Source organism: Sinohyriopsis cumingii, chromosome 8, assembly GCF_028554795.1.
Source record: "Sinohyriopsis cumingii isolate HCF-2022 chromosome 8, ASM2855479v2, whole genome shotgun sequence".
Lineage (NCBI taxonomy): Eukaryota > Metazoa > Mollusca > Bivalvia > Unionida > Unionidae > Sinohyriopsis > Sinohyriopsis cumingii.
Genome location: NC_142968.1, coordinates 11,847,382 through 11,874,236, shown reverse-complemented (window position 1 = coordinate 11,874,236; position 26,855 = coordinate 11,847,382). Strand labels below are relative to the sequence as shown.

The window sequence follows — 26,855 nt, the reverse complement described above, 5'->3', positions numbered from 1 at the left end:
AGAGACCCCTTGGTTGGAACAATAATTATTTACATAACAGTTGCTTATCAGAAAAATCATAAAGCAACATTTATTATTTATTTGTAACTCAAACTGATATAACTAGCTCCAGGTCCATAATTACTCTTTGAAGCTTCTAATACAGATAGATACTTTGAAACTTCTAATACAGATAGATACAGATGAAATCTCGGAGTATGTGTGCGACTTTTTCCTCTTTCGTCTTTGCGTAAGCCGCTACCCTATTCCTTGCACAACAAAACTTAAAATCTAGAATTTCGTTACCAAATGTTCCAGAATTATGTACTAAGTGCGTGTACAATGTTGGATCTAAAAATGCAGGGCAAAGCATATGAAGGGTGTATTATATTCGATTCCCGAGGCGGTCACACGGGGATAACTGTATATCAACCGTTTGTATAGCATTTTTCTTCATCTCATTTCTGTTTATCTCCTCACTGTCTTCCAGATTATGCATAAAAATATATTAGCTACAATGACCAGAATGGAATTTTCATTTACGCAGATTGAATAAATTTCTGGTTTATGATGATCTTTACATCTGTTAAGTTCAAGAAAGATTACTTACCGGTCCAAATATAATATGCTGGTATACCGTGTTTTGTCAACATTTGGGATGACACGAGACACAATGTCGTATGGAAATAGGTATGTTCGCTGTCGTAGACAATTGCCAAACACGCGATGTTTAGGCAGTGCAACATATCTTACAATGCTTGGTAATCTCGTAGGGTGTTGTTGTTGTAGGGTTTAACGCCATTTTTCAGCTCACGATAGTCTATACATGGCGGCCAGTATTAATGGTGGAGGAAGAACCCCGGGAAATCCCCGGAAACAACCACCGACCCTCGTGAAGCTACTGGTAATCTTTCTCACATACCCACATTGGCCGACTCCGAGACTCGAACAATGCAGACAGAGGTGAAATGGCAGTGATCCGTAACGGAGAGCGCTTTAGACCACTCGCCCCCCCCCCCCCCCCGTAGGGTGCAGCGAGACGTATATTTCTTATTAGTTGTTTTACTTTTTACTTTTTTATTTTTTAGCTTCTCTTACAACACTCACATAATTGAGAGAAACAAAACGTGTGTGTGCGTGTGTGTTTGAGAGAGAGAGAGAGTATTTCGTGCTGAAAATAATAGAAAGGAGTGAGAAGCAACACGCTTTGTAAAATTTAAGAAAAATTTTATTTCCCTATAATACAAAGTGAAAATGTAAAACAAGGAACAATTAAATTCCAAATAAGCATAGAATTACAGACCTAAATTCCTAATAATTAAAGTTCTGATTAAATTTTTGTGTAAATCCAAATTAAATCCAACGCTGAAAGTGGTGTCATTCTTAACGAGCACTCGTTCTTCCAGTGAATAAATAAATTGGATAAATGAATTTATGAACAGAATAATAAGATCTTAAAGCACGATGTTGATGTTGATGTTGATGTTGTGGGGTTTAACGCCATTTTTCAGCACACGATAGGCTATACATGGCGGCCAGTATTAATGGTTGAGGAAGAACCCGGAAAAACACCGGGAAGAACCACCGATCCACGAGAAGCTACTGGCAAGCTTTCTCACATACCCACATTGGCCGAATCCTAGACTCGAACCCACGCAGACAGAGGTGAGACGGCAGTGATCCGTAACGGAAAGCGCTTTAGACCACTCGGCCACTCGGGGCCCCTTAAAGCACGAATTAATAGTTTCTAGAAAAAAACAAAATTGTATAGTCCTCTACTTGACATTAAGTCACAATTAGCATTTTCTAAAAAGAAAACCTATTACCTAATAGTAAATAACCTTCTAGAAGGATCCTAATATTTACTAGATAAGATCTCAGTTATGATTAGAAAGTCTGCTGCTAAAATTATAATATAGACTGTGAAATATATCAGGTAGGCGAGGTATGTTTCTACAGGAATTCCAATAACCCAGATCAAGAAACAAATAAATATGTTTACATCCATTGATAATGATCCTAATATTAAACTCATACACATAAGAAACTTTTGGTTATGTATTAGTTGTTTACACAATTTTAAAAACATATCAATGATTCAAGTCACGTAGACAATGGACCTGATTTTGGGCAATGTTAAGTCCAAAATACAATGTTATGTTATCAATAGCACATAATGAAATTAAAAACCCTAATAAACAGTGCAAACGGTACAAATTAATATACATAACAGAGAGAGGTATATGTAGGTAACATTTGATTGACGAACCTAGGACCGCACCAGAAGTGTCTTATGAAAGCTTTCCCAAGCATGTAAGCACCTTGTAAATTGAAATGTTCCTAGATTTTATGTTTTAGACTCCTTTTTCGTAAACCTATGTTGTATTTATGCAAGAGGTGAGAAAGAAGAAGTATTTAATATATTTTTAATGTCCCCAATCAGCTCAGTACGTGAAATCAAGACCTCTTTATTTCTTCCGTCATCAACATGTCTAGGCAGTTACTGGTAAAGAAAAGAAGAGCAGGCGTAGAAATCAGACTTATTATATCACTGAAACTGAAAGCAGACAATTGATATGCTCTCTATATATGGTGAAGAGAAATACTAAACGGAATATCAAGGATCAACGTGTATTTTTCGTTTATATATAGTTTTTGTTATAACAAGTCCAACTGGTAAATTGTTTGTCTCTAAATCACATAAAACTTAGAAATCATGCATATAGTCATGAATGACAGAATAGAACGTTTTGGGGTGATTTCTGTTGCAACAAATTGGAAAAAAGTATTTGTATACAAAATATCCACATAGGTATTCTATCAAAATGAATTCTAATATGTCAAAATGGTGTGTCAACAAATAATGACAGGAAGACTTTTGCATCACAACCATAGAGCAATCTTCACTGCTAAAAATTTCACATCTCTCTCTCTAACACACACACACACACACACACACACACACAGATGCGTAGTTCAAAATTCTAGGTTTCTTATGGAGTGAAGCCCATATATGTATGTCTGTGTGTGTGTTACTCCATTTGTATGTTAAAAAAATGAACGAGTTCTTTTTCGGATGGATACTGCACAAACTGTGGGAGTACGGTATCCATCTGGGAAAACGAGTTCATAATTTACCTGAAAAATACAATTAAATTTTATTATATACTAATTTTCTTATTCTACTTAAGGCTTAATTATAAACAAACATCACTACAAGAATCAAAATAACTGAATTTATGCTGTATTCTGCAATAAATACATAACCGTCGATTCCTCAATACACAATAACAACATTAATGCGCACATAGCACCGCCAAGAAACCTTTGAACGTAGTCGCGCGCTCGACATAAAAAAGAATTTCCGTTTTCGTCAACTTAAAATTGAAATTTAGAGTCATACTGTGTATGAATGCGCATCCCAATAGCTGGTTTTGGAATGAATGGATTGGGTGGGGTGTCGATTCTGCTCAATTCTGGTGATGATGGACTGGATTTATTAGCGGTGTCAATTCCACACATATTACATGTGACCTGAGCAGGGAGGGACGCGTTTAGACTCAACTGCATGTGTGTTTCTGTCATAGAATGCTTGGAATCATGTGGGGAAGACTATACAATATCACTTTCATTTCATTTTAAGAGCAGGAAAGAGAATGTTATTGCAGTTGGAAATGTAATCGAAATTATAGTACAATTTCAGAATGTGTAATCAAGCTTTAGAACCAATGAGCTCATGTAGAAGTCATGTAATTCTGATTTGCAGAAGGAATAAAGTACATTTTGAGGAAATTCAAGATGCAAAAATGTAAGTATATTTTGGCCATTCTTATTACTAGCTAAAGATGACATGTTTATGCTTGGTCACTTGCATGCTCTTTGCAGGGATCCCAGCTATGTTATGACCTGTATGGCGTCTATCGCTAGTCTAAATCCAAAATATTGTATCAACAAGGTCAACGCGGAAAATTGCAAAGCAGCCGCTGTGTGACAGTCCATTCAGCCAGCGGAAATAAGAATTATTCGTTGTCTTGGCTTATTGACTGTGAGGCCCATATTTTTCCTTCCAAAACATTCAATTACATTTATCCCACGAATTTAGTACTTATAGGTTACTGCATTTGTGTGGGAAAATATGAACAAGTTTTTCGAATGGAAATACGGCACGACCTTGGGAGTGAAGTATATCCATCCAACAAAACGAATTCATATTTTCCCATACAAATGCAGTAAACTTTTTATTATATGCTAATTGTTTTATTCTACATAATGCTTAATTATATTAACAAAAAACACTACAAGAAACAAAGTAACTGAATGTATGCCGTATTCCAAACTAAATACACAAGCGCAGATTCATCATTACACAATAACAACATTATTACTGCGCAAATAACTCCAATCAGATAAATCTGAACTTAGTCGCGCGCTCGACATAACTTTAGAAAGAAAATGGCGTGTCTTGTTAAAATCGAAATTTGGAGTCATACAGTGAATCAATGCGCATTGCAACAACTTTTCCATTTGATCTGGAATGAATAGATTTGGTATTTCTTTTCGATTCTACGAAATTTCGTGATTATGGACTGGATTTATATGTGACAATTCCACATGAAATATATTTCATTTTGAGTGCAGTAAGGAGGATGTAATTACACTTATATTCGAAATTACAGTACAATTTTGAAATGTCTAATCCAGATTGAGAACCTATGACATGGCTCATGTCATTCGGATTTTCAGAACTAAGAAAGTACATTTTGAGGAAATTCAGGATGTAAAACTGTAGGTATAATTTTGCCATTCTTATCACCAGCTAATGAAGACACTATATGCCTTGTCACTTGTATGTTATTTGTAAGGATCTTTCTTGCGTATGTTGTATAGATAGCCTAAATCGGAAATATTGTATCAAAAATATTAACGCGGAATGTGCCAAAGCAGCTGGTATGTGGCAGTCCACGAAACATCTGCTTTACTTCATTCAGAAACACATTTAAACAACCACGACATAAAGCGCATACTACGCGAGTGTACATGGTTTGTTTACAAATAAAAAGTGCTGGCGTTTTCGTCCATTGTTTGTTTACAAAAGAAAGTAGTTTCTTTATGCACGTGAATGCAATATGTGTATTTGCACGCGAGTTCAGTATCGGGTAATATTGCACAATTCTGACAATGCAAAGTTAACCGAGAAAAAATGAGCATATAATAATTTCACGAATAAAATGGTACGTCTATAATAGATATGTGACAGCCCTTGCCCTATGTATGCTTTTCTACGACTGTTTTTTTATTTACCTCAGAAAGCACTGGCCATAGTCTGAACCATTCCATTAACGAAAGGTTACGAACATTTCTCTTATATAACTGTAAAGAAATCATCAGAATGGTATTTTCAATACTGCGTTTCTCACGTTTGTTGTGGACACTGCGAATATCACATTCATTTATTTACTTGTTTGAAAGGTTCATTGATGACTCAGTAAACTCGTGGACATTCTTCACTTTATCATCTCTACTTTCAAATAGACAAAACAGCTGCTTTAGTTTGATCAGAAACAAATTTAATAAACTGAAACCTAAATTGTCTACTATATGAGTGTACATGGTTTGTTACAAAGTAGTTCCCAATACACGATACTATTTTATGCACGCCTGTCGTGCAATATCAAGGTGTTCGGTATCGTAAAATACTGCACGATTGTGACAATTTAAAGTTAGTGGATAAAAGGAGTATCGACAAGCTAGGGGGCTGCTAGTGCCATTTTTATAAGTGTTTGGTATAACTGGGCCGAGGCGGACACTCTAACCACTTAGGCCACCGGAGTCGAACTTGTATGATATTGGTTGATCACAACACATCAGCCATCTGAGAACATGGTAGATCCCGGACTGCATAACCTGTTGCAATAAATGCATTTTGTAAATTATTTGATCCCATCTGGCTGATAAAGCATGTCTAACTAAGTTTTAAAGCACGTCGGATTTTTACATTGTGGAAATTTTTTTAAAATACACATCGTCGTAAAGAAGCAAATGGTACCAAGCAAAATATCTTGTGTTGAAAAAATAATGTTTATGCCTGAAAGGTTGTTGTAGTTTCGGGTTTATTTCCATTATAGCTGGTGGAGGAAGAACCTGGGAAAACCACGGTAACAACCATTGACCCATATGAAACTACTGGCAAGCTTTCTCAAATACCCACATTGGCCGATCACGAGATTTGAACCCTCGCAGACAGAGGTTAGATGGCAGTGATCGGTATAGGCGGGCGCTTCAGACCACTGGGCAACCCTGGGTCACTAAAGTAATGCAGTTTCTAGTTATTGCTCAAACACATACAACTCTCGTTTTTCGTATTGCAAATTTAACTCATATAGGCACACACCACCAAGAGTCACATGCCATCATGAGAAATCTTGCATTTTCACATATTTTTCACATGTGAACATAAACGAGTTCTTTTTTTTACTATTTGTATAATTTATATTATAGGAAGCTGTACATAATAATGAGCTTGTGTAAGAAGCTTCTTAAACTCTTCATGCATATTTATCACCTTGAGGTTTTGTATAGCTGCCACATTTTCTGGAAATTTCGTTACGGATTTTTTTCTTCTCTCATGTTCAAAATGACAAAGATCATTGACTGAAATCTTACTGGTTAAACTATACTCTGGTTTCAAATTTTGCCAAGATCAATTCATATTTGTTCAAATATTGAAACAGTAATATTTAACCTGGATCATATAGGGCTGACTATCGAATTACTTCACGACATTGCCGAAATACAAGTCAGGATTGATCTCTATCAATTGATGTTAGTTTGGATCGTGTTCACAACCATATGCTATGGGAAAAATGATGGAAATCAAGTCATCGTACAAGTGCAATTGACCTGAAGGACAGTGGAGCTACTTAGTGTTTGTGTTGGGTGGACAGTGATTGTACGGAATTCGACAGAAGTTTTCAGAAAATGAGAGAGACAGAAGCGTCAAGATTCGGGTATCATCTCGTTGCCATTGACATCCACAATGACCGGATTTTCTGGAAGATCTTCGTATTCTGGTTTCCAATCCAACAGTAAAGGGTCTGGTTTTGTTACATCGTCGTTCTTGGAGTAGTGTAATCCGGGTTCTTTCCAATTGATTGCTAAACCCTGATGGTCTGCAAGGAAAAGAGAATGATACATCATTGAATTTAAAAGGTTGCTACCTCACACTGACACGACACAGTTTATGGGCACATTCGTTTGTGGGTACATTCGTTTGTGTTTGGACGTCTTTAAATAAAGAGTCCTTAGTTCCTTTTTAATTGACTGACTGGAGCTAATTATTACTTATTTTAAAAGTCATATAGGTCATGTAGGCGTTCAACACAGATTATTTCAGTAATGGATGTCATCTTTTAGAATTTGATTCTAGATACCTTTAAATGGCAATTATTCGCTTTATTTGGATTCTCATAATTCCATATTTCTTTGGAAGACCATTATTTACGAGCTCCAGCCAAATCAATGTTAAAGTATGCTGACATTTTTGGACGAGAGCAATCTAAATGTTTGGTCCATTATATATCGGATTGAATATCGCGCTGTGTTGTCAGTATGAGCTTCGGATGTTGATAAACAAATTTGTACTACCCTGTATTATGACGATTAGACCCAACATGTTCTTTTCGAGAGGTTTAGTACATGGCAACCATTGTAAAAGTCCAATGCGATCGATAATTTTAGGCTGGAAGTTTTTTTTTTTTAACAGTCAAGGTGCAGATCATTCATTAATCATGATCGATTAGACTTTGGTTAATAAAGAGCAGTATGTTATTTTATAACAACAATTTATATTTAATTTAAAATTAAAATAAGTAAATGTGCGTAATGAACTGTATGACTTTTAATAAAGGCGCAGAAGATAACTTTGAAATTACCTTACTCGATGGATAATTAACCGTTACCCTTGCATCACAAATTTCATATATATTGAAAATCTAGAAGAAAGTTTTATGTCTGTGTGGGTAAATGACGAAACAAAAGCGAACTTATCAAGAAATGTTCAGTTTGGTACATATATATAATTCGAGCTTGTCCAATGTATTTTATGTGCATCAAAGCAAGAGTGTCTTTGCTACGTAAAAGTTATTACTTTAATTGCCTAAAATGGTAGATTGCTTGTGCATTTGATTAAGTGGTCCAGTCATTTATATGTTTTGCTGATCTCACTTTATGATCTGTCTTTTTTAGCAAGCACAAAGCGTCATGCACAAGGCGTTATTTGATACAAGTGTAGAAAACAACTACCTTGCAGGACCGCTCTGTGGCCTAGTGGTTAAAGCGTCCGCCTCGGATGCGGGAGGTCGTGGGTTCGATCCCCGGCTGAGTCATACCACAGACTTACAAAAATGGTACTAACAGCTGCCTCGCTAGGCGCTCATCATTACGAGGTTAGTGTTAGGACTGGTCGGCCTGGTGTCAGGATAATGTGACTTGGTGGGACATCATGCTACATGTCTGAGGCATGATGGCCCAGTGCTAGACATAATTTTAAACTGCCACACTGTAGACATCGTAGCGTATGAAAAATTGTTACAGCTACGCTAAAAATCTTAATCATTCACACACAAACACACACACACACACACACACACACACACACACACAACCACCTTGCACAGGTATATGGGGTAGGTAATAACTACCTTGTACATGTACATCAGACGTTATGTTATGTAAAGTAGATTCTAACTACCTTGTACAGGTACAGGAGACGTAGATTATAACTACTTTGTACAGGTGCACAACCCTTTATATACTGCAAATGTAGATTATATCTACCTTGTACAGGTTTACGACTGCATATAAAGGGTACAATTGTGAGTACTGGTCCTAAGAAGTCAATGGATAATTTCTATATACATACATCACAAGCAGAGATAGCGTAATCGAGCCCAATCAGCTGCGAGGTGGGGATGGGGTGGGGTTGGGCCAGAGCAGATGGGTTCCAAATTACCCATCAAACAACTTGTTTTATTGAGGAAAAAGGCAAAATAATTCAGTTTTGCTGGAGGAGTAGGGAACATAATTTACTGCTATCAAAGAGTTGTGTATTGTTTCCATAACCGGCATAACTTTTTATTTCTTTTTATTATCGCTGCTTACTAAAAGCTGTTGCGAGGCAATACACATAATCCTACAATAGCGATATTTTAGAAGACTTTTAATATGTGCAGAAGAGAGATTTATAAAAAATACAGCTGTAGTTGGGTTCGAGTCCCAGGCCAGGATGGATTGGCTGCTGTTTTATTTTCTTTAACAAGACAATCTCTTTTTCCAACAAAACAAAGCAAAGCCTCACGGAAAATCATATTAAAGCTGGATTATTTTAAAGGTGGAATATTCCAAACAAACCCTAATGTGGTGCATTTATGATGAAAGCCATTCATTTTGATGCCTGGTTCATACTTTCCAACCGTTCGACACAAACAGTGCTTTGTCAACATAGAAAGTAATAAGAAATATTTCGGCCGTTTCATACATAAAATTTATGGATATTTACCTTGATAATATAAAACTTTTTCTTGGTCTTCTTATATCTTACTCCTAATATAGCTCAAATACGAAAAATACTAAATGAATCGAAACTACATAAATATTATAAAATCTTAAAGGAAGTTAAAGAACCAGCAGCCAACGGAACGACGCTGTCGCCAACCCCACATTAGAAAATAGATCAATATTTCAGATCAAGTTTAATTTGCTCTCGAACATAAAGTCTTTGATTTTAATTTTTCGGTATGAATTTGCACTGCTAGGTACACGCGTTCATCTTGTATAAGATGAATACTCAATGAAATCAAATACCGGGCTTTAGTATTTTAATGACCCGCCACGAATGTTGGACAGACAAATAGCTTGACCATTGTCCACCCATCCGTCTTAATGTCCGTACATACTAAGGTCCAGTTAAGCTTTGCGTTGAGATTAGTGTCTTGAGCCTTAACGAATATCGCTTTTCTGCGGTTGAGTAGCATCGTCCTGGAACAAATGTCTTACATTTTCTTTCAGAAATATTCGACGAGGTACAGTTGATTCATAAGCATTGTGGAGGGTGAAAATGCGCACAGAAAATCATGTCACGGATTGAAAACTACCAGTGGGTTCATCAAACATGCATACAAGTTCAGTTTGTAAAACGTATATTCAGAATCCGGTAAAAGTATAATACTTATTTAACATAAGTCATTTTATTACCCTGTAAAGATCAACCAAACGAAGATCGGTCTATAAACTTTAAATATTTATACGTGTTTTGTTAATTTCAAAATGCATAGAATTACTGTAAACCAGTATGTCAACTATGGCAATGTCCTACAGCTCATTATTATGAACAATATTAGGTCGAACAAAAATATAATAAAATTAGCATCTATTTTCTATGCAAGAACTACTGCGATTTTCACTAATAAAATCAATCGTAAAAGCACACATTAGGTCGATCTCTATGGGCATCATAGCGATATCAAAATGTTAAGTTAAAAAGAATTAAATTGTAAGTAAAATGTGATTTTGCTTATGTATACAAATCTCTGACAGTTAAAAATTCAATCTATCCAACCTGTTGACTTGCTCCGTATCCATATCCTGCCACTAAGTTGAACATTCACGTTAACCAAGGTATAACAGAAATATCTCAAACGAAGCAAATTTACTGCAGTGGAACTAAATGTTTCAATATAAATCATTAGGATTCTGTTAACATATGCAGTGCATCAATTGTGACACGACACAACAGATGCAGTGCACATTGTATCACGAGACAACAGATGCAGTGCACATTGTGACACGAGACAACAGATGCAGTGCACATTGTGACACGAGACAACATATGCAGTCCACATTCTGACACGAGTTCACAGATGCAGTCCACATTGTGACACGAGACAACAGAGCACGAAAATACTTCAGTTAAAAAATAAATATTCCACAAAAGTGATACAATAAAAGTGAAATAGGATCTATCTACTTCGCTTTGGTAATTATAAAAATATGAAATCGCTTAACCATTCAACGATTTACATGAGATTGACCCTTCCTTGATATTTTTCCGTATTCATGCGAAAGGCGAAATAGTATTTATCAACTAGTCGGTTTGCAGATCATATAGCAATATTTCACAGTACAAAATCTGGAAAGTAATAACAAGAAGGAAAAAAAGATTAATTCAAAATATATACAGTACAAGGAGGAGTTGAACACGAATAGGGAAATAATACGGGCACTTGCAGAACCATTTCAGTAGAAATGAAGACTGTTAGAGGATCAAAACGTCTAAACGTTTATTGTCAAGGAAACTATCAAACAATCAAAATAACTGCACGCTTATTGTTGTTGCGTTGGTATGTATATAGAATTGTGGATTTTATTTATTTTCCCGACAAGGATGATTTTTACAACTATAAATGAACAAAAACTTTTTTCACACGGTATGTTAAAGGAATTTTGCTGCACCTAAACAAAAACCTCAAGCTGAAACTGCTAACAATTTCCCCAGGTTATAGTATTTACTATCTACTCTGAGAATTTAATGAAATAAGTTTTATTCTACATGATTCACATTATCAGCAGTATTGTTCATTCAGAAAATAATGGCAATGGAAAATGCAAGGGCAAATACAAGTTCGAACGTTAAAAATAAGGATCTTACAGTTATCGAATACGAAAATAAGGTGGCAAAACTGACGACATACGACTGTAACAACCATGTAATGTCCATAGAACAATGATCACAAACACTTACAGAAAAAATGAAGGAGATATCGGAAGGTGGTGTTTATACCATATAAGAAGAATCTATATTCATTCTTATAGCAAAAACGGATCATGTGGAGTTGGTTTTTCAATTACTCGAACGTAACTGAATGGCAAATAATACAATGCACAAGGTATAGTGAAACTCAGAAGTGTTATACATATAAAATATTAACACATCTAAAATGCCTTTTTTACCCAACAATATTAATAGAAATTCGGACCAAACTTCTGAAAAGTAGCCACTTTTAAATACAGCATTACATAAATTACAAAAGCAGTAACAGATTTTCTACAGAGGTTATTTGCAGAAGATGACACATTTATCTCGAACCATTTTCCAGCGGTGCAATCAGAAAATAAACAGAGAAACGCTGAAGCTATGTTTAGTTTAAGGTACAGATATCTAGAACGATTATAAAACAATCTTTTTCAATATTAACGTCGGATATAGTTGGAAAGTAAACAGTATTCGCTGCAAAATGTGTTTAATTTTGTTGCTTGTTATCTCTTTGCTCCTTGTTGTAATCCGATTTTAACTCTGTAAATACTGAGCTTGCTTTAAATGTACTGTTTAAATTCATTATATTTTTTATTTAAACTGCCATTAATGCAGTTAAATAATGACGTAAACAACGGTACATCAAAGTTCGACATGCAATGGAGACGTTCGCGTACTAAAATGTAAAAGCCAAGTTAATAGAATAACTAAAAGAGGAAAATGTATTATTTTGGACACTGCCCATATCACACTTTATGTTGCTTATTGCTAACGGCTTTTTCATTTACACATTGGAGTCTTCGCCAAAAGCAACACCAATTGAACAAAGCGAAGGCATACAACAATAAAGCAAACTGGCACAGCCTACAACATGCATGCAAACAAACAAAATGTATAGCTTAAAAACAACTACTAAAACAAATATGTATTGATATGATATTATGATACAAACATGGTGTAGCAAGTCAGTGGGTTGGATAGATTGAACTTCCACATTAATTAAACATGGCGTAGCAAGTCAATGGGTTGGATATACTGATCTTCCACATTAATTAAACATCTTGTAGCAAGTCAATGGGTCGGATAGACAGAACTTCCACATTATTTAAGCATGGTGTAGCAAGTCAATGGGTTGGATAGATTGATCTTCCACATTAATTAAGCATGGTGTGGCAAGTCAATGGGTTGGATAGACAGAACTTCCACATTATTTAAGGATGGTGTAGCAAGTCAATGGGTTGGATAGATTGATCTTCCACATTATTTAAGCATGGCGTAGCAAGTCAATGGGTAGGATATATTGATCCTCCACATTAATTAAACATCTTGTAGCAAGTCACTGGGTCAGATAGATTATCTTCCACATTATTTAAGCATGGTGTAGCAAGTCAGTGGTTTGGATAGATTGATCTTCAACATTAATTAAGCATAGTTTAGTAAGTCAATGGGTTGGATAGATTGAACTTCCACATTAATTAAGCATGGTGTAGCAAGTCAATGGGTTGGACAGATTGATCTTCCACATTAATTAAGCATGGTGTAGCAAGTCAATGGGTTGGATAGATTGATCTTCCACATTAATAAAGCATAGTGTAGCAAGTCAATGGGTTGGACAGATTGACCTTCCACATTAATTAAGCATGGTGTAGCAAGTCAGTGGGTTGGATAGATTGAACTTCCACATTAATTAAGCATGGTGTAGCAAGTCAGTGGTTTGGATAGATTGAACTTCCACATTAATTAAGCATGGTGTAGCAAGTCAATGGGTTGGATAGATTGAACTTCCACATTAATTAAGCATGGTGTAGCAAGTCAGTGGTTTGGATAGATTGAACTTCCACATTAATTAAGCATCTGGTAGCAAGTCAACGGGTTGGATAGATTGATCTTCCACATTATTTAAGCATGGTGTAGCAAGTCAATGGGTTGGATAGATTGATCTTCCACATTAATTAAGCATGGTGTAGCAAGTCAATGGGTTGCATAAACAGAACTTCCACATTATTTAAGGATGGTGTGGCAATTCAATGGGTTGGATAGATTGATCTTCCACATTAATTAAGCATGGTGTAGCAAGTCAATGGGTTGGATAGACAGAACTTCCACATTATTTAAGCATGGTGTGGCAAGTCAACGGGTTGGATAGATTGATCTTCCACATTAATTAAGCATGGTGTAGCAAGTCAATGGGTTGGATAGATTGATCTTCCACATTAATTAAGCATGGTGTAGCAAGTCAATGGGTTGCATAAACAGAACTTCCACATTATTTAAGCATGGTGTGGCAAGCCATGGGTTGGATTCATTGATCTTCCACATCAATTAAGCATGGTGTAGCAAGTCAATGGGTTGGATAGATAGAACTTCCACATTATTTAAGCATGGTGTGGCAAGTCAATGGGTTGGATAGATTGATCTTCCACATTAATTAAGCATGGTGTAGCAAGTCAATGGGTTGGATAGACACAACTTGCACATTATTTAAGCATGGTGTGGCAAGTCAACGGGTTGGATAGATTGATCTTCCACATTAATTAAGCATGGTGTAGCAAGTCAATGGGTTGGATAGACACAACTTGCACATTATTTAAGCATGGTGTGGCAAGTCAACGGGTTGGATAGATTGATCTTCCACATTAATTAAGCATGGTGTAGCAAGTCAATGGGTTGGATAGATTGATCTTCCACATTAATTAAGCATGGTGTAGCAAGTCAATGGGTTGGATAGACAGAACTTCCACATTATTTAAGCATGATGTGGCAAGTCAATGGGTTGGATAGATTGATCTTCCACATTAATTAAGCATGGTGTAGCAAGTCAATGGGTTGGATAGATTGATCTTCCACATTATTTAAGCATGGTGTAGCAAGTCAATGGGTTGGATAGACAGAACTTCCACATTATTTAAGCATGGTGTGGCAAGTCAACGGGTTGGATAGATTGATCTTCCACATTAATTAAGCATGGTGTAGCAAGTCAATGGGTTGGATAGATTGATCTTCCACATTAATTAAGCATGGTGTAGCAAGTCAATGGGTTGGATAGACAGAACTTCCACATTATTTAAGCATGATGTGGCAAGTCAATGGGTTGGATAGATTGATCTTCCACATTAATTAAGCATGGTGTAGCAAGTCAATGGGTTGGATAGACAGAACTTCCACATTATTTAAGCATGATGTGGCAAGTCAATGGGTTGGATAGATTGATCTTCCACATTAATTAAGCATGGTGTAGCAAGTCAATGGGTTGGATAGATTGATCTTCCACATTAATTAAGCATGGTGTAGCAAGTCAGTGGGTTGGATAGACAGAACTTCCACATTATTTAAGCATGGTGTGGCAAGTCAATGGGTTGGATAGATTGATCTTCCACATTAATTAAGCATGGTGTAGCAAGTCAATGGGTTGGATAGATTGATCTTCCACATTAATTAAGCATGGTGTAGCAAGTCTATGGGTTGGATAGATTGATCTTCCACATTAATTAAGCATGGTGTAGGAAGTCAATGGGTTGGATAGACAGAACTTCCACATTATTTAAGCATGGTGTGGCAAGTCAATGGGTTGGATAGATTGATCTTCCACATTATTTAAGCAAGGTGTGGCAAGTCAGTGGGTTGGATAGATTGATCTTCCACATTATTTAAGCATGGTGTGGCAAGTCAATGGGTCGGATAGAATGAGCGTCCACATTATTTAAGCATGGTGTAACCAAATGGTTGGATAAGTAAACTTCCACATTAAATGAACCTGAGGTTCATAAAGAACCATATTTTTGACAATGATGGTAAACATTAATACTGAAATCAATTTTGTAAATCAAGAGGAAACTGTCAGAAACTTAGAGATAACACAGGGAGATATTTCTTACTAAGACATAATAGAATGCCATGATATGCGTGTTGGGCCTACAATTAATGCATTGCGTACAACACGTCAACTTGACCTAAGGTCAAACTGTTGAGAAAGCACGTTGCAGAATGATTTGTCTTGCCTTCATAATATGTAATCTAAGTATATTCAAAATCCATCTGTGGCTTTAGCAGATATAATGCATTAAAAGAAAATAAGTAACCCAAACCATATCAAACATTTTATCTGATTGTAACTTTGACTGAAATCTTGACCCTAATGTGCAAAGGGCGGGCGTGTGTGTCGCAGAATCAACTGTCTTAGTTTCATGATGATTAATTCTACGTACGAACAACATTATGGGGTTGAGGAACTAATATCGAATGAACTAATTATAAAAAGCTGAACACAAATTTGCTATGACAGTAATGTTAACCCAACTGTCAAAGGGTTGAATGGGCGAATAAAAAATTGTTTTAGATTGTTTAATGACGCATACTAAGTATGAAAATATCCATCAATGGATTTAGGAAATATAACCATAATGAACTTTAACCAAAACTTTAACATGTACACAAGAACATGCCAGTATGCTTTGCTGTCTTAGCTTTATTATGACTCCTCCCGAGGAAGAGCAAAATCCATCACAAGGTTATGAACTTCATGAACAAATTAAAAACCCCTTTACCAAACCCTTAAATGCAAATTTTATAGGAATGTGGCCTTAACACCAAGGTCAAAGCGGCAACCAAGTGTCGCTGCAGAATAATAACTTCAGTGAGTCATGCTAAATAGACATAGTCAGCTGAAGACAAATGTGTATTTAACTCAGCAACGAAGCGAAACAACATTTGTATTAAATTCCATTTGTGCAAATTTCTTTGATATGGATTGAAACGTTTATAGAAATTCCACCATTCATATATGCAGTGCAATATATACGTATGAATTCTAGTCATCCTGTAAGTAACCGGGCGCTGTCTTGTTCTCATTGTAAAAACTCATTTTTGATACGGGTCTGTAACATACACTGGAAAAAATTGCTAATAAATCTCTACCAGGTTTTGTCTGTCCGTTTAATTTAACTATTTTTAAATGCCGAAATTGAAATATTTATTATCATTCATTTGCCTATCTCAATTTGTAAGAGCACGATAGCATGTGGTGCACTAGAAAAGCGAATACATAGAACTAGAATATGACTTTGGCGACATTTTTCTATGAATCTGATTGTTTGCAAACCCACACGAAAAAAACCTACATTTTTATTATTCTTTAGCGACTTTCCGCAGTATATTCACTGCTGACGTGGATGGTTACTATGTTCAGCATGAGTAACATGCCTACCTGGAAAATTACTGTACAGTGTAAATTCCTTATTTTTCCATGCATGGTATACGTGCCACATTTCCCACATAGTATCGGATTTACCACTCTGCAAGAACGACTTGTACCATTCACTAGGCCATATGCCTTCAAAGATCGGTTGGAATATCAAATTCTTTACACTCTCTTGGTACCAGTTCAAGAATTGTAACCAGTTTCTAATCTTAGGTGAAAATCCCCATGTTCCTAGAATCGGGTATAGAAATACTTTGTGATTCTTGTCTACATCCAGATATTTTCTCGTCGAATGAATACCGTGAGCCATACTCACACCCTGAAGGGCATAACCGTTCACGCGTTCCATAAAGTCGTATCTTTTATGGACTGCTTTCAACCATTTAAAAAAATATGGAGATACAGTTATATCATCCTCCAGAAAAACACCAATCTCAGAACTGTTTTCTTTCGGACTCCACGTCCCCATCCATTGTCCATATATTCCTGCATGACAATGTTGCGTAAATATTTCGTAGCTGCCGTGATTAAATCTAAATGATTTAGCAGTTTTTAACGTTTCTCCATCAATAGTTCCATTTGTTGAGCGGTCAATCCAGACTTCCAACCGTACTTTGTCGCCATAGTAATATGCTTTGTTTAGAGAATCTAACAACCTTTTTAATGAAGAAGGCCTATTATACCCCATAACAATGGCATGCAATTGAAAGTCCTCTGAAATGTTTCTATTACGCCCCATATTCAAAGCTTTGACGGTCAATCGGCAAATTTCCGAGCTCCGAAAAGTGTTGTCCACCTTTTCAGCGAACTTCTTAACTTTGGCTACCATTATAAAGTACGTCACACATTGTACAATTATTACACAAGCAACAGACGCAAGGAAGACGATGTCGAATAATGTTTTACGTCTATATCTAACACATTTGGGACAATGCATTTTTTTACATTTACGCAGATCCTATAGGATCTCTCTTGCATTGCAAAGCTGATACAAAAGGACGATAACGACAGGCGAACAGGTAAAATAACGCATTCTCACGAAGCCGATAGTTGACTGGGAAACAATCAAGACATAGTTGACTGGGAAACAATCAAGACATAGTTGACTGGGAAACAATCAAGACAAACACTGTACTTTAGTCTATAAACTTAACGAAAAAGAAGTGGTATATATCCCTTTTACTCTACTCTTCAAATCATTAAATGCATTTTAATTGGAAAATTAGAGCGGGTGTAAGCATGATGTGACATCTGCAGTTTTATACATGAAAGGGCTCCAACCCAATAGCTAAAGTCATTCTGAGACGACTTTATGGCATGGACCTCTATAACCCAAAATCGACTGAATTCTTGCTGACCGTCAATAATGAAAAAGGGTTATAGTATCATCTCTCTAACTGAACAATTTAATCTGATTTTTCATTGAGATTTGCTAACCATTGATGAATGATACTTGAACTCGATAAAAAGCATCACTGACGCCTACTCAGGAAATCCGGTCGCTATTGAGTTCAACATCATGGCTAATGCACAGAATTCGGACAGTTTCTGAAAGCTCACATGTACTACGCCCATCATTTAGTTAATTTCTTCTTTTTTGTCAGTGTTCGTAATTTTATTATTTCTCAATAAAACAAACTATTTAAAGTTGAACGATAAGTTCAAGAAATATTTCACTGCTAAATTGCCGATGCACAATAAACATGATTACATCATTTTATTATATATAACAATACCATGATCACGCGTACTAACGGGATTTTGTTACTTTAAATGCATATTTGAACTGCTCATCGTACTTGGGACATAATGAGTAGATCATCTTTAAAAACAAATTTAAATGTCACATTTAAATCCTGGACTAAACTGAATAATATTTCACATGGTCCGAATCAGCTTGGAAGTTTGGAGAATCAGCCAGATATATGGGCCAAATCAGTCAGCGATTTGTACCGAATCAGCCTGGTCCGAGTTTGAGAGTAATTACCACATTAATGAATAATGTTAGTATAATAGAGTTATCAATTAAGAAAGTTGACAGTAACATTTGTTTAAAAAATTGTATCGTGGTGTTCCGGTGTGTATAGTTATAAGAAATCAAACGAGTTTATACACAGACTTTCAATTATAAGTGATTTTTTTTTTCTTTGTTATCGACATTACACCAACAAGATGAATGCAGAATGGGAAGGAAGGGTTTATTATAAAACGAGTGGAAAACAGTCTTGAACGTAAGTGTGGAAGAAAATGCATATTCATCCGATGCAGTTTTACAAAATTAAACGTGCATAATAAATTGATGTTGGAAACATTGAATGAAAAAGCGTAAACATTTCTTTAATGTTATTTAATTTGGTAGATAATTTCTTACTTTTCAAAGATGGAGAAAAAAAAAGAGTAAAATAATTGAGGGTTGTTCCAGAAATGCTATTATTCACAAAGTTAGAGCTGCGCATTGAACCATCTTGTTTCTACTTGACACTTCGCTGCACAAATTGAATACAGCTCTTATACGTTAATCGTCTCAAATGACGTCACATCCTGTTTGTATGAAGGGAGCTAACAAATTCGGGGCAGGTTCTTTCCGTTTGATCTCGGAATACAGGACAATATTTTGTATGAAATGTTTGTGCAAATACAATAGATGCAAAGAAAAAAATAGTCGGGATAGATTATATACACAAACTACTAAATATCCTTCTATTTACAATACAATTGTGCAGGTCGGGGTTTTTGTCCCCTTTAAGTAGCGGCGTAAGGGCTGCTAGTAATGTACAATTCAGTACAGGTGGGTAGGGGATGGTACTCTGTTAAGAAATGGCTACAAATTATGGTAATAGTGATGTCCCTTTTCTTTCAGTTAGGCTTCAATCGAGATTTAACAGTGAGCGTGTGAGAAAATAACTAATTATAAAAAATAGTCGATACCTGTTTGTCCATTTAATGGCAAGAAGAAAATTGTGTATACAACTTGGAGATTGAATATAAGCTGTTTTTCTGCACATATTGTTTGCCAAATAAAAACAATGGATTCTAGTTAGTCGTAAAAGACCTTGACACTAAAAAGATAGGAAGGCTTGCATTGGCCGAAGCAACATTAATTAGGAACAAAGGAAATATTACAGTAACCAAACCCCTCCCACAATTCCGGCAGATTTACCGCAATGAATCTTAGATGGTCATCTAGAAATCTCTTCAGGTGTAGCGCTGCTATGCTGATTATTTGTTTCATTTCGTTTATCTGTCTTTAATATCGCATCTATTATAATGCATGGCACATGGACACTCGTTGCCCATGAGACGACCGCATGCATTTTGTACGTTTCGATATCCTGTATGCAAAAGGCTACGACTAGATTTTGCTTACTGAAAAGAGTATGTCCGTATGTAGAGAAAAATATTTTCAAAAAAGTAAAATACCATGCCATTGTTTACAAGATCTAAGTATAATTACGAGTAAGTTAATAAAAAGAGAACGAAAAAGACAGACAGACAGATATATCGATGAACATTGTACTGTAACATATAGCACAGAGCATTGTTTGCTTCAAACACAGCCAATTTAAATTGGCGTGAGATATAAGAAAATAAAATTGGGTGTTACACGTATCGTAAAAAGTGACTATAACGGACATTAAAGCGACCACATAACTATGTCTTTAACTGACAGATGTCTCTATAAAGAGGTAAAAATGATAGCAAAAGTAACGAAATTACCCATATATATTGCCAGTTATCAGGAGATGTCTCATAAAAAGAGCCATTAATAAGCACTGTAGCTTTTGTACTTGAACAAAATGCTACGTACCTACTTAAACTTGACCATATGTATATCAGTCGGTTTATAAATAATTTGCACAGATTTGTTTCGGCCTTCTTTGATGTTTGTTGCAAAGTATATATTTCCACAATCCGACATATAGCGTTAAATGACCACGTCCCTCGACTAGATTTAGCGAATTTATTTTCCATTTCTTTTAAATTAAAATCGAAAGGAAAATGCAGTTTGCTTGATTATTGGTCGTCCTTAATTTTTGGGTAGCTGCGGTGCCTAGTTTAGTGTGTGTTTGTGTGTGTGTGTGTTGGATTTTAACATAGCTTTAACAATTTTTCAGTCATATCGCTACGACGTCTGCAATGTGGCAGTTTATAGTGATGTCTAGCACTGGGGCATCATGTCGCAGATATGTAGCATGATGTCCCACCCAGTCACATTATCCTGACACCAGGCCGACCAGTCCTAACACTAACCTCTTGATGCTGAGCGCCAAGCGAGACCGATGTTAGTACCATTTTTGTAAGTCTTTGGTATGACTCGGCCGGGGATCGAACCCACGACCTCCCGCATCCGAGGCGGACGCTATAACCATTAGGCCACATGAGCAGTCACCTTGTTTAGTATAGAATCGGATTCGAAATAAAAAGGTTGTGGGTTTATTATAATGGATGACACATGGACATTCGGATGCCCGAGTGTGTCCTTGGGAAACGCTTCCGTTTCCTCTGCTTGATATAGTCAGTATTGCTTTAAAAGACGTAAAACCCACATAAACAAGAGCACAATTTTGACACACACAAACACACACGTGAACGAAAAAATAATGGCATTCTGGCCATAAGGCTAAAAATAGAACAAAGCAGAACAATAAAATAACGGTTTCTACTGGGAAAATCGTTATCATTGGGCATAATGAAACGTGAGAGACGAACATATAAACGGAGATTTTATTGTACAAGTACTTAGGTATAAAATACATATTTATTTTCGTAAATCTTCTATATCATAAAATGTTTGTACATTGCCATATCAGATCTTTAAACAACATATGTAATATATATAGAACTTGCTTGATAAATTTGATACACCAGTGTATTTATATTAAACTTGAAGGGGAAACAACTAGTGCTACAGGCTGGTTGTAAGACGTGGTTTCCAGATTTGCGTCCCTTGTATTATATTTTTTTTTATTCCATCGCACTGAAACGTTCTTAATTAATTCCTTATAGCCGATAGCCTATAGCATTTGGTGTTGTTAATGGTACAAACGTTCTAATATTTATTTATTTATTTATTTATTTATTTATGTATCTTCTGTCTCAAATCTTCAAAATTAGTGTGAACTTTACATTTTATAATATAATTTATGAGCTTTTACCCCGAATCTTTCAATTAAGAGAGTAGATTTGAAATAGCAGACAATGCGCCGTCCTTAGTTATTAAATGAGAAACAAGACCAAGTGTAGCAAATAGAGAGAGTGCATATTTTACGACATTTTCTAATTCTGAGAAGTTGTTCTGCCAATCAGACGATTTTTGCGGGGGAAAAAATAGTAATGTGTATTTAGTACTGTGAATTTAATACTGTGTATTTATTACTGTGTATTTAATAAATCCAGTACGAACAATGCGCAAGTTTTCGCAGCAGTCTGCGTTATCTTAATTGCTGCATCGTTTACGTCTATCTAGGTAAATGTCCACTTCAGTTTAAGCAAATGTACACTTCAATCTAAGTAAATGAACACTTCAATCTAAGTAAATGTCCATTTCAATCTAAGCAAATGTCCACTTCAATATAAGCAAATGTCCACTTCAATCTAAATAAATGTCCACTTCAATCTAAGCAAATGTCCACTTCAATCTAAGTAAATTTCCACTTCCATCTAAATAAATGATCACTTCAATCTAAGTCAATGTCCACTTCAATCTAAGTCAATGTCCACTTCAATCTAAGTAAATTTCCACTTCAATTTAAGTAAATTTCCACTTCAATCTAAATAAATGTTCACTTTAATCTAAATAAATGACCACTTCAATCTATATAAATGTCCACTTCAATCTAAGTAAATGTCCACTTCAATATAAGCAAATGTCCACTTCAATCTAAATAAATGTCCACTTCAATCTAAGCAAATGTCCACTTCAATCTAAGCAAATTTCCACTTCCATCTAAATAAATGATCACTTCAATTTAAGTCAATGTCCACTTCAATCTAAGTAAATTTCCACTTCAATTTAAGTAAATTTCCACTTCAATCTAAATAAATGTTCACTTTCATCTAAATAAATGACCACTTCAATCTATATAAATGTCCACTTCAATCTAAGTAAATGTCCACTTCATCTAAGTAAATGTCCACTTCATCTAAGTAAATGTCCACTTCATTCAATGTAAATGTCCACTTCAATCTAAGCAAATGTCCACTTCAATCAAAATAAATGACCACTTCAATCTAAGTAAATGACCACTTCAATCTAAGTAAATGTCCATTTCAATCTAAATAAATGTTCACTTTAATCTAAATAAATGACCACTTCAATCTATATAAATGTCCACTTCAATCTAAGTAAATCTCCACTTCAATCTAAGCAAATGTCCACTTCAATCTAAGTAAATTTCCACTTCAATCTAAGCAAATGTCCACTTCAAAATAAGTAAATTTCCACTTCAATCTAAGTAAATTTCCACTCTGATCTAAATAAATGTCAACTTCAATCTAAGTAAATGTCCGCTTCAATCTAAGCAAACTTCCACTTCCATCTAAATAAATGATCACTTCAATTTAAGTCAATGTCCACTTCAATCTAAGTAAATTTCCACTTCAATTTAAGTAAATTTCCACTTCAATCTAAATAAATGTTCACTTTCATCTAAATAAATGACCACTTCAATCTATATAAATGTCCACTTCAATCTAAGTAAATGTCCACTTCATCTAAGTAAATGTCCACTTCATTCAATGTAAATGTCCACTTCAATCTAAGCAAATGTCCACTTCAATCAAAATAAATGACCACTTCAATCTAAGTAAATGACCACTTCAATCTAAGTAAATGTCCATTTCAATCTAAATAAATGTCCACTTCAATCTAAGTAAATGACCACTTCAATCTAAGTAAATGTCCACTTCAATCTAAGCAATTGTCCACTTCAATCAAAATAAATGACCACTTCAATCTAAGTAAATGACCACTTCAATCTAAGTAAATGTCCATTTCAATCTAAATAAATGTCCACTTCAATCAAAATAAATGACCACTTCAATCTAAATAAATGAGCACTTCAATCTAAGTAAATGTCCACTTCAATCTAAGTAAATTTCCACTTCAATCTAAGCAAATGTCCACTTCAATCTAAGCAAATGTCCACTTCAATGAAAGTAAATTTCCACTTCATCTAAGCAAATTTCCACTTCAATCTAAGTAAATGTCCACTTCAATGAAAGTAAATTTCCACTCTAATCTAAATAAATGAGCACTTCAATCTATATAAATGTCCACTTCAATCTGAGTAAATGTCCACTTCAATCTAAATAAATGTCCACTTCAATCTAAGCAAATGTCCATTTCAATCTAAGTAAATTTCCACTTCAATCTAAGTAAATGTCCACTTCAATCTAAATTTCCACTTCAATCTAAGTAAATTTCCACTTCAATCTAAGTAAATGTCCACTTCAATCTAAGTAAATGTGCACTTTAATCTAGATAAATTTATGCTCAAAATTAAAATGTGTGTAATTTGTTAATGTATATATTACTAAAATATACATGTTTATTTAGTGTGTTTGTTTACTGCAACAAATAATAATAATAGTAACTGTAATAATGTCTATTCTTTTTATGAAATTCGAAATGTCGAAAATTAATTAAAGGTTCATAAAGTAATTCATATCTTACAATAACAAAATCATATTTTATTTTCATTTATATATTCTGACTTTTCTGCGGCATTGTCTTTACAAGCTGTAACCATTAACAACACAAGATACAGAATTCTCATAATATTACACAATTTACGTTTATATATAGATCTTACGCAGGGCTGGCCTTAAGCCGATTGGACCGATTTGGCCCAATCGGTCTCCGCGCTCACAGAGGCCCCAGGAGTTAGTATTTTTTTTTTTAAATATACCTACAGAGAGAAAGTAATTTTAAAGCGATGAAGAAAAATTGAAGTTCAATTTCACATTAAAAAAAAAAACGCGTTTAAAAGTTTATTTCCAAATGTCGTGTTCATAGGTTGCCCGCGCGTAAATCCAGGGGATCCTGCCAAAATGATCGAAATGAGGCCCTGCGTTTGCTAATTCCGGTACTGATCTTATGGGGAGGTATACAAAAGAATATATTACGATTGCCTGGGTTGTTAAAACAAAAGTCTTCAAATTGAATGCAGGTCCACTGGCCGAAAAGAATCTGACATAATTCAGGCGAAGTCCGTGTCTTTCCTTCTTTTATCTTAAATAATTGCTAAACATTAAAATCACCCAAGATCTGCCCGAGAACTAATGCGATAGCTAAAGTGTGTGTGTGTGTGTGTGTGTGTGTGTGTGTGTGTGTTTGCTTTTGTGTGTGATTTGGATTTTTAACGTAGCTTTAACAATTTTTCAGTCATATCGCTATGTCTGCAGTGTGGTAGTTTATAGTGATGTCTAGCACTGGGACATCATACTGCCGACATGTCGCATGATGTCCCACCCAGTCACATTATCCTGACACCAGGCCGACCAGTCCTAACACTAATCTCTTAATGCTGAGCGCCAAGCGAGGCAGCTGTTAGTACTATTTTTAAAAGTCTTTGGTATGACTCAGTCGGAAATCGAACCCACGACCTCCCGCATCCGAGGCGGACGTTCTATCCACTAGGCCACCGGAGCGGTATGACAGCTAAAGTGGTTAAGTGAAAAGTCGACGTCGATGCAGGTCTTTCGTTAAATTGAAATTTTATGGAGTCCCGAGGACCCCCACATTTGAATTTTATAGGGTCCTTACAAGATATTAAAGGGTCCCACTTTATACTTTCTACAGTAAGTTGTGTGTGTGTCTGTGTGTCTGTGTGTTTAAGAGAGAGAGAGAGAGGTCTCACCAGAATTTTGGTGAAAATAGGAGTTCCACCAGCAAATGTTGCAGTCCTTTCTCACAAGCATGTTGGGCATACATGAAGAGGATAAATGCCCATTATAATGCAGGAATAAAGAGACACAAAACCTTGTCAGTTTTACTTATTTGTTTATATATTTGGGCATCAGCCGTCTTTCGATTTTGAAACACGTCTAAAGATAATGAAAAGTACGCATCCTAAATAGACATGAATATTTACATACTGAATTTAAGTGAGGACTACTGTAGTTGGCGGTATGCATTTCCGCTGGTGAGTGAGAAGGCACGTTACACAAGGTAAGAGTGCAATTCAAGTTAAGATTCAGACAAATTTAAACAAAATTACAAATTGTTCAGGTAAGATATATGAGCCGTTGCATGCTTTAGAAGAATATATTTCGTTCAGTCCCGTTGGATGTTACGATTGTCACTAATGGACTTTATAGTATAGCTCAGTTTGCTTAGTGGTAGCGAATATAACATGTATACATGTCATATCCATGTGATATTCTATAGTGGAGTCTACGGTCTGTCAAACAGGCTACGCATGGGCAAGAGTTGGCACTTTTTGTACAATCAGCTTTATGCATATTATTCGTGGTTTAGTGACATTATTTCTGTATTTGTAATAAAAGGTTATTACTGTGGTTTTGTGTTCGATATTTGCTTTCGATATTTGAACACCGTAAATTGATTTTTATCGTTGTACGGTGTATTTATTAGCAAAGATAATCGGGTGCTTTAGAAAGCAGGACACAAGAACGCATCTTAATGTGGCTGGTGGTCAACATAAAGGGGAAATATTAAACCAAAGTATTTCATTTTCCCCCGAACCTACTAAGAACGTGGTCAGAGATTTAATAAAGTATAGAAAACTGAATTACTAATTGTGGTAGAATATATATATATATATATATATATATATATATATATATATATATATATATATATATATATAACGAGAGAGAGAGAGAGAGAAACAGACAGACCGATCG

General features: G+C 35.5%; 2 protein-coding genes across 2 annotated transcripts in view; both read right to left on the bottom strand.

Annotated features, from left to right (window-relative positions):
- LOC149792980 (uncharacterized) overlaps positions 1 to 26,855 on the bottom strand; it is a 132,331-nt gene that overhangs the window by 52,634 nt on the left and 52,842 nt on the right. The window lies entirely within an intron of this gene.
- LOC149792981 (uncharacterized) lies at positions 1,186 to 17,965 on the bottom strand. Its single transcript, XM_089966845.1, has 2 exons — positions 16,992 to 17,965; positions 1,186 to 7,148 (listed from the first exon to the last, which is right to left on the bottom strand). The coding sequence occupies exons 1-2, from the start codon at positions 17,920 to 17,922 to the stop codon at positions 6,976 to 6,978; spliced, it is 1,104 nt and encodes a 367-aa protein (XP_089822971.1). The 5' UTR covers positions 17,923 to 17,965; the 3' UTR covers positions 1,186 to 6,975.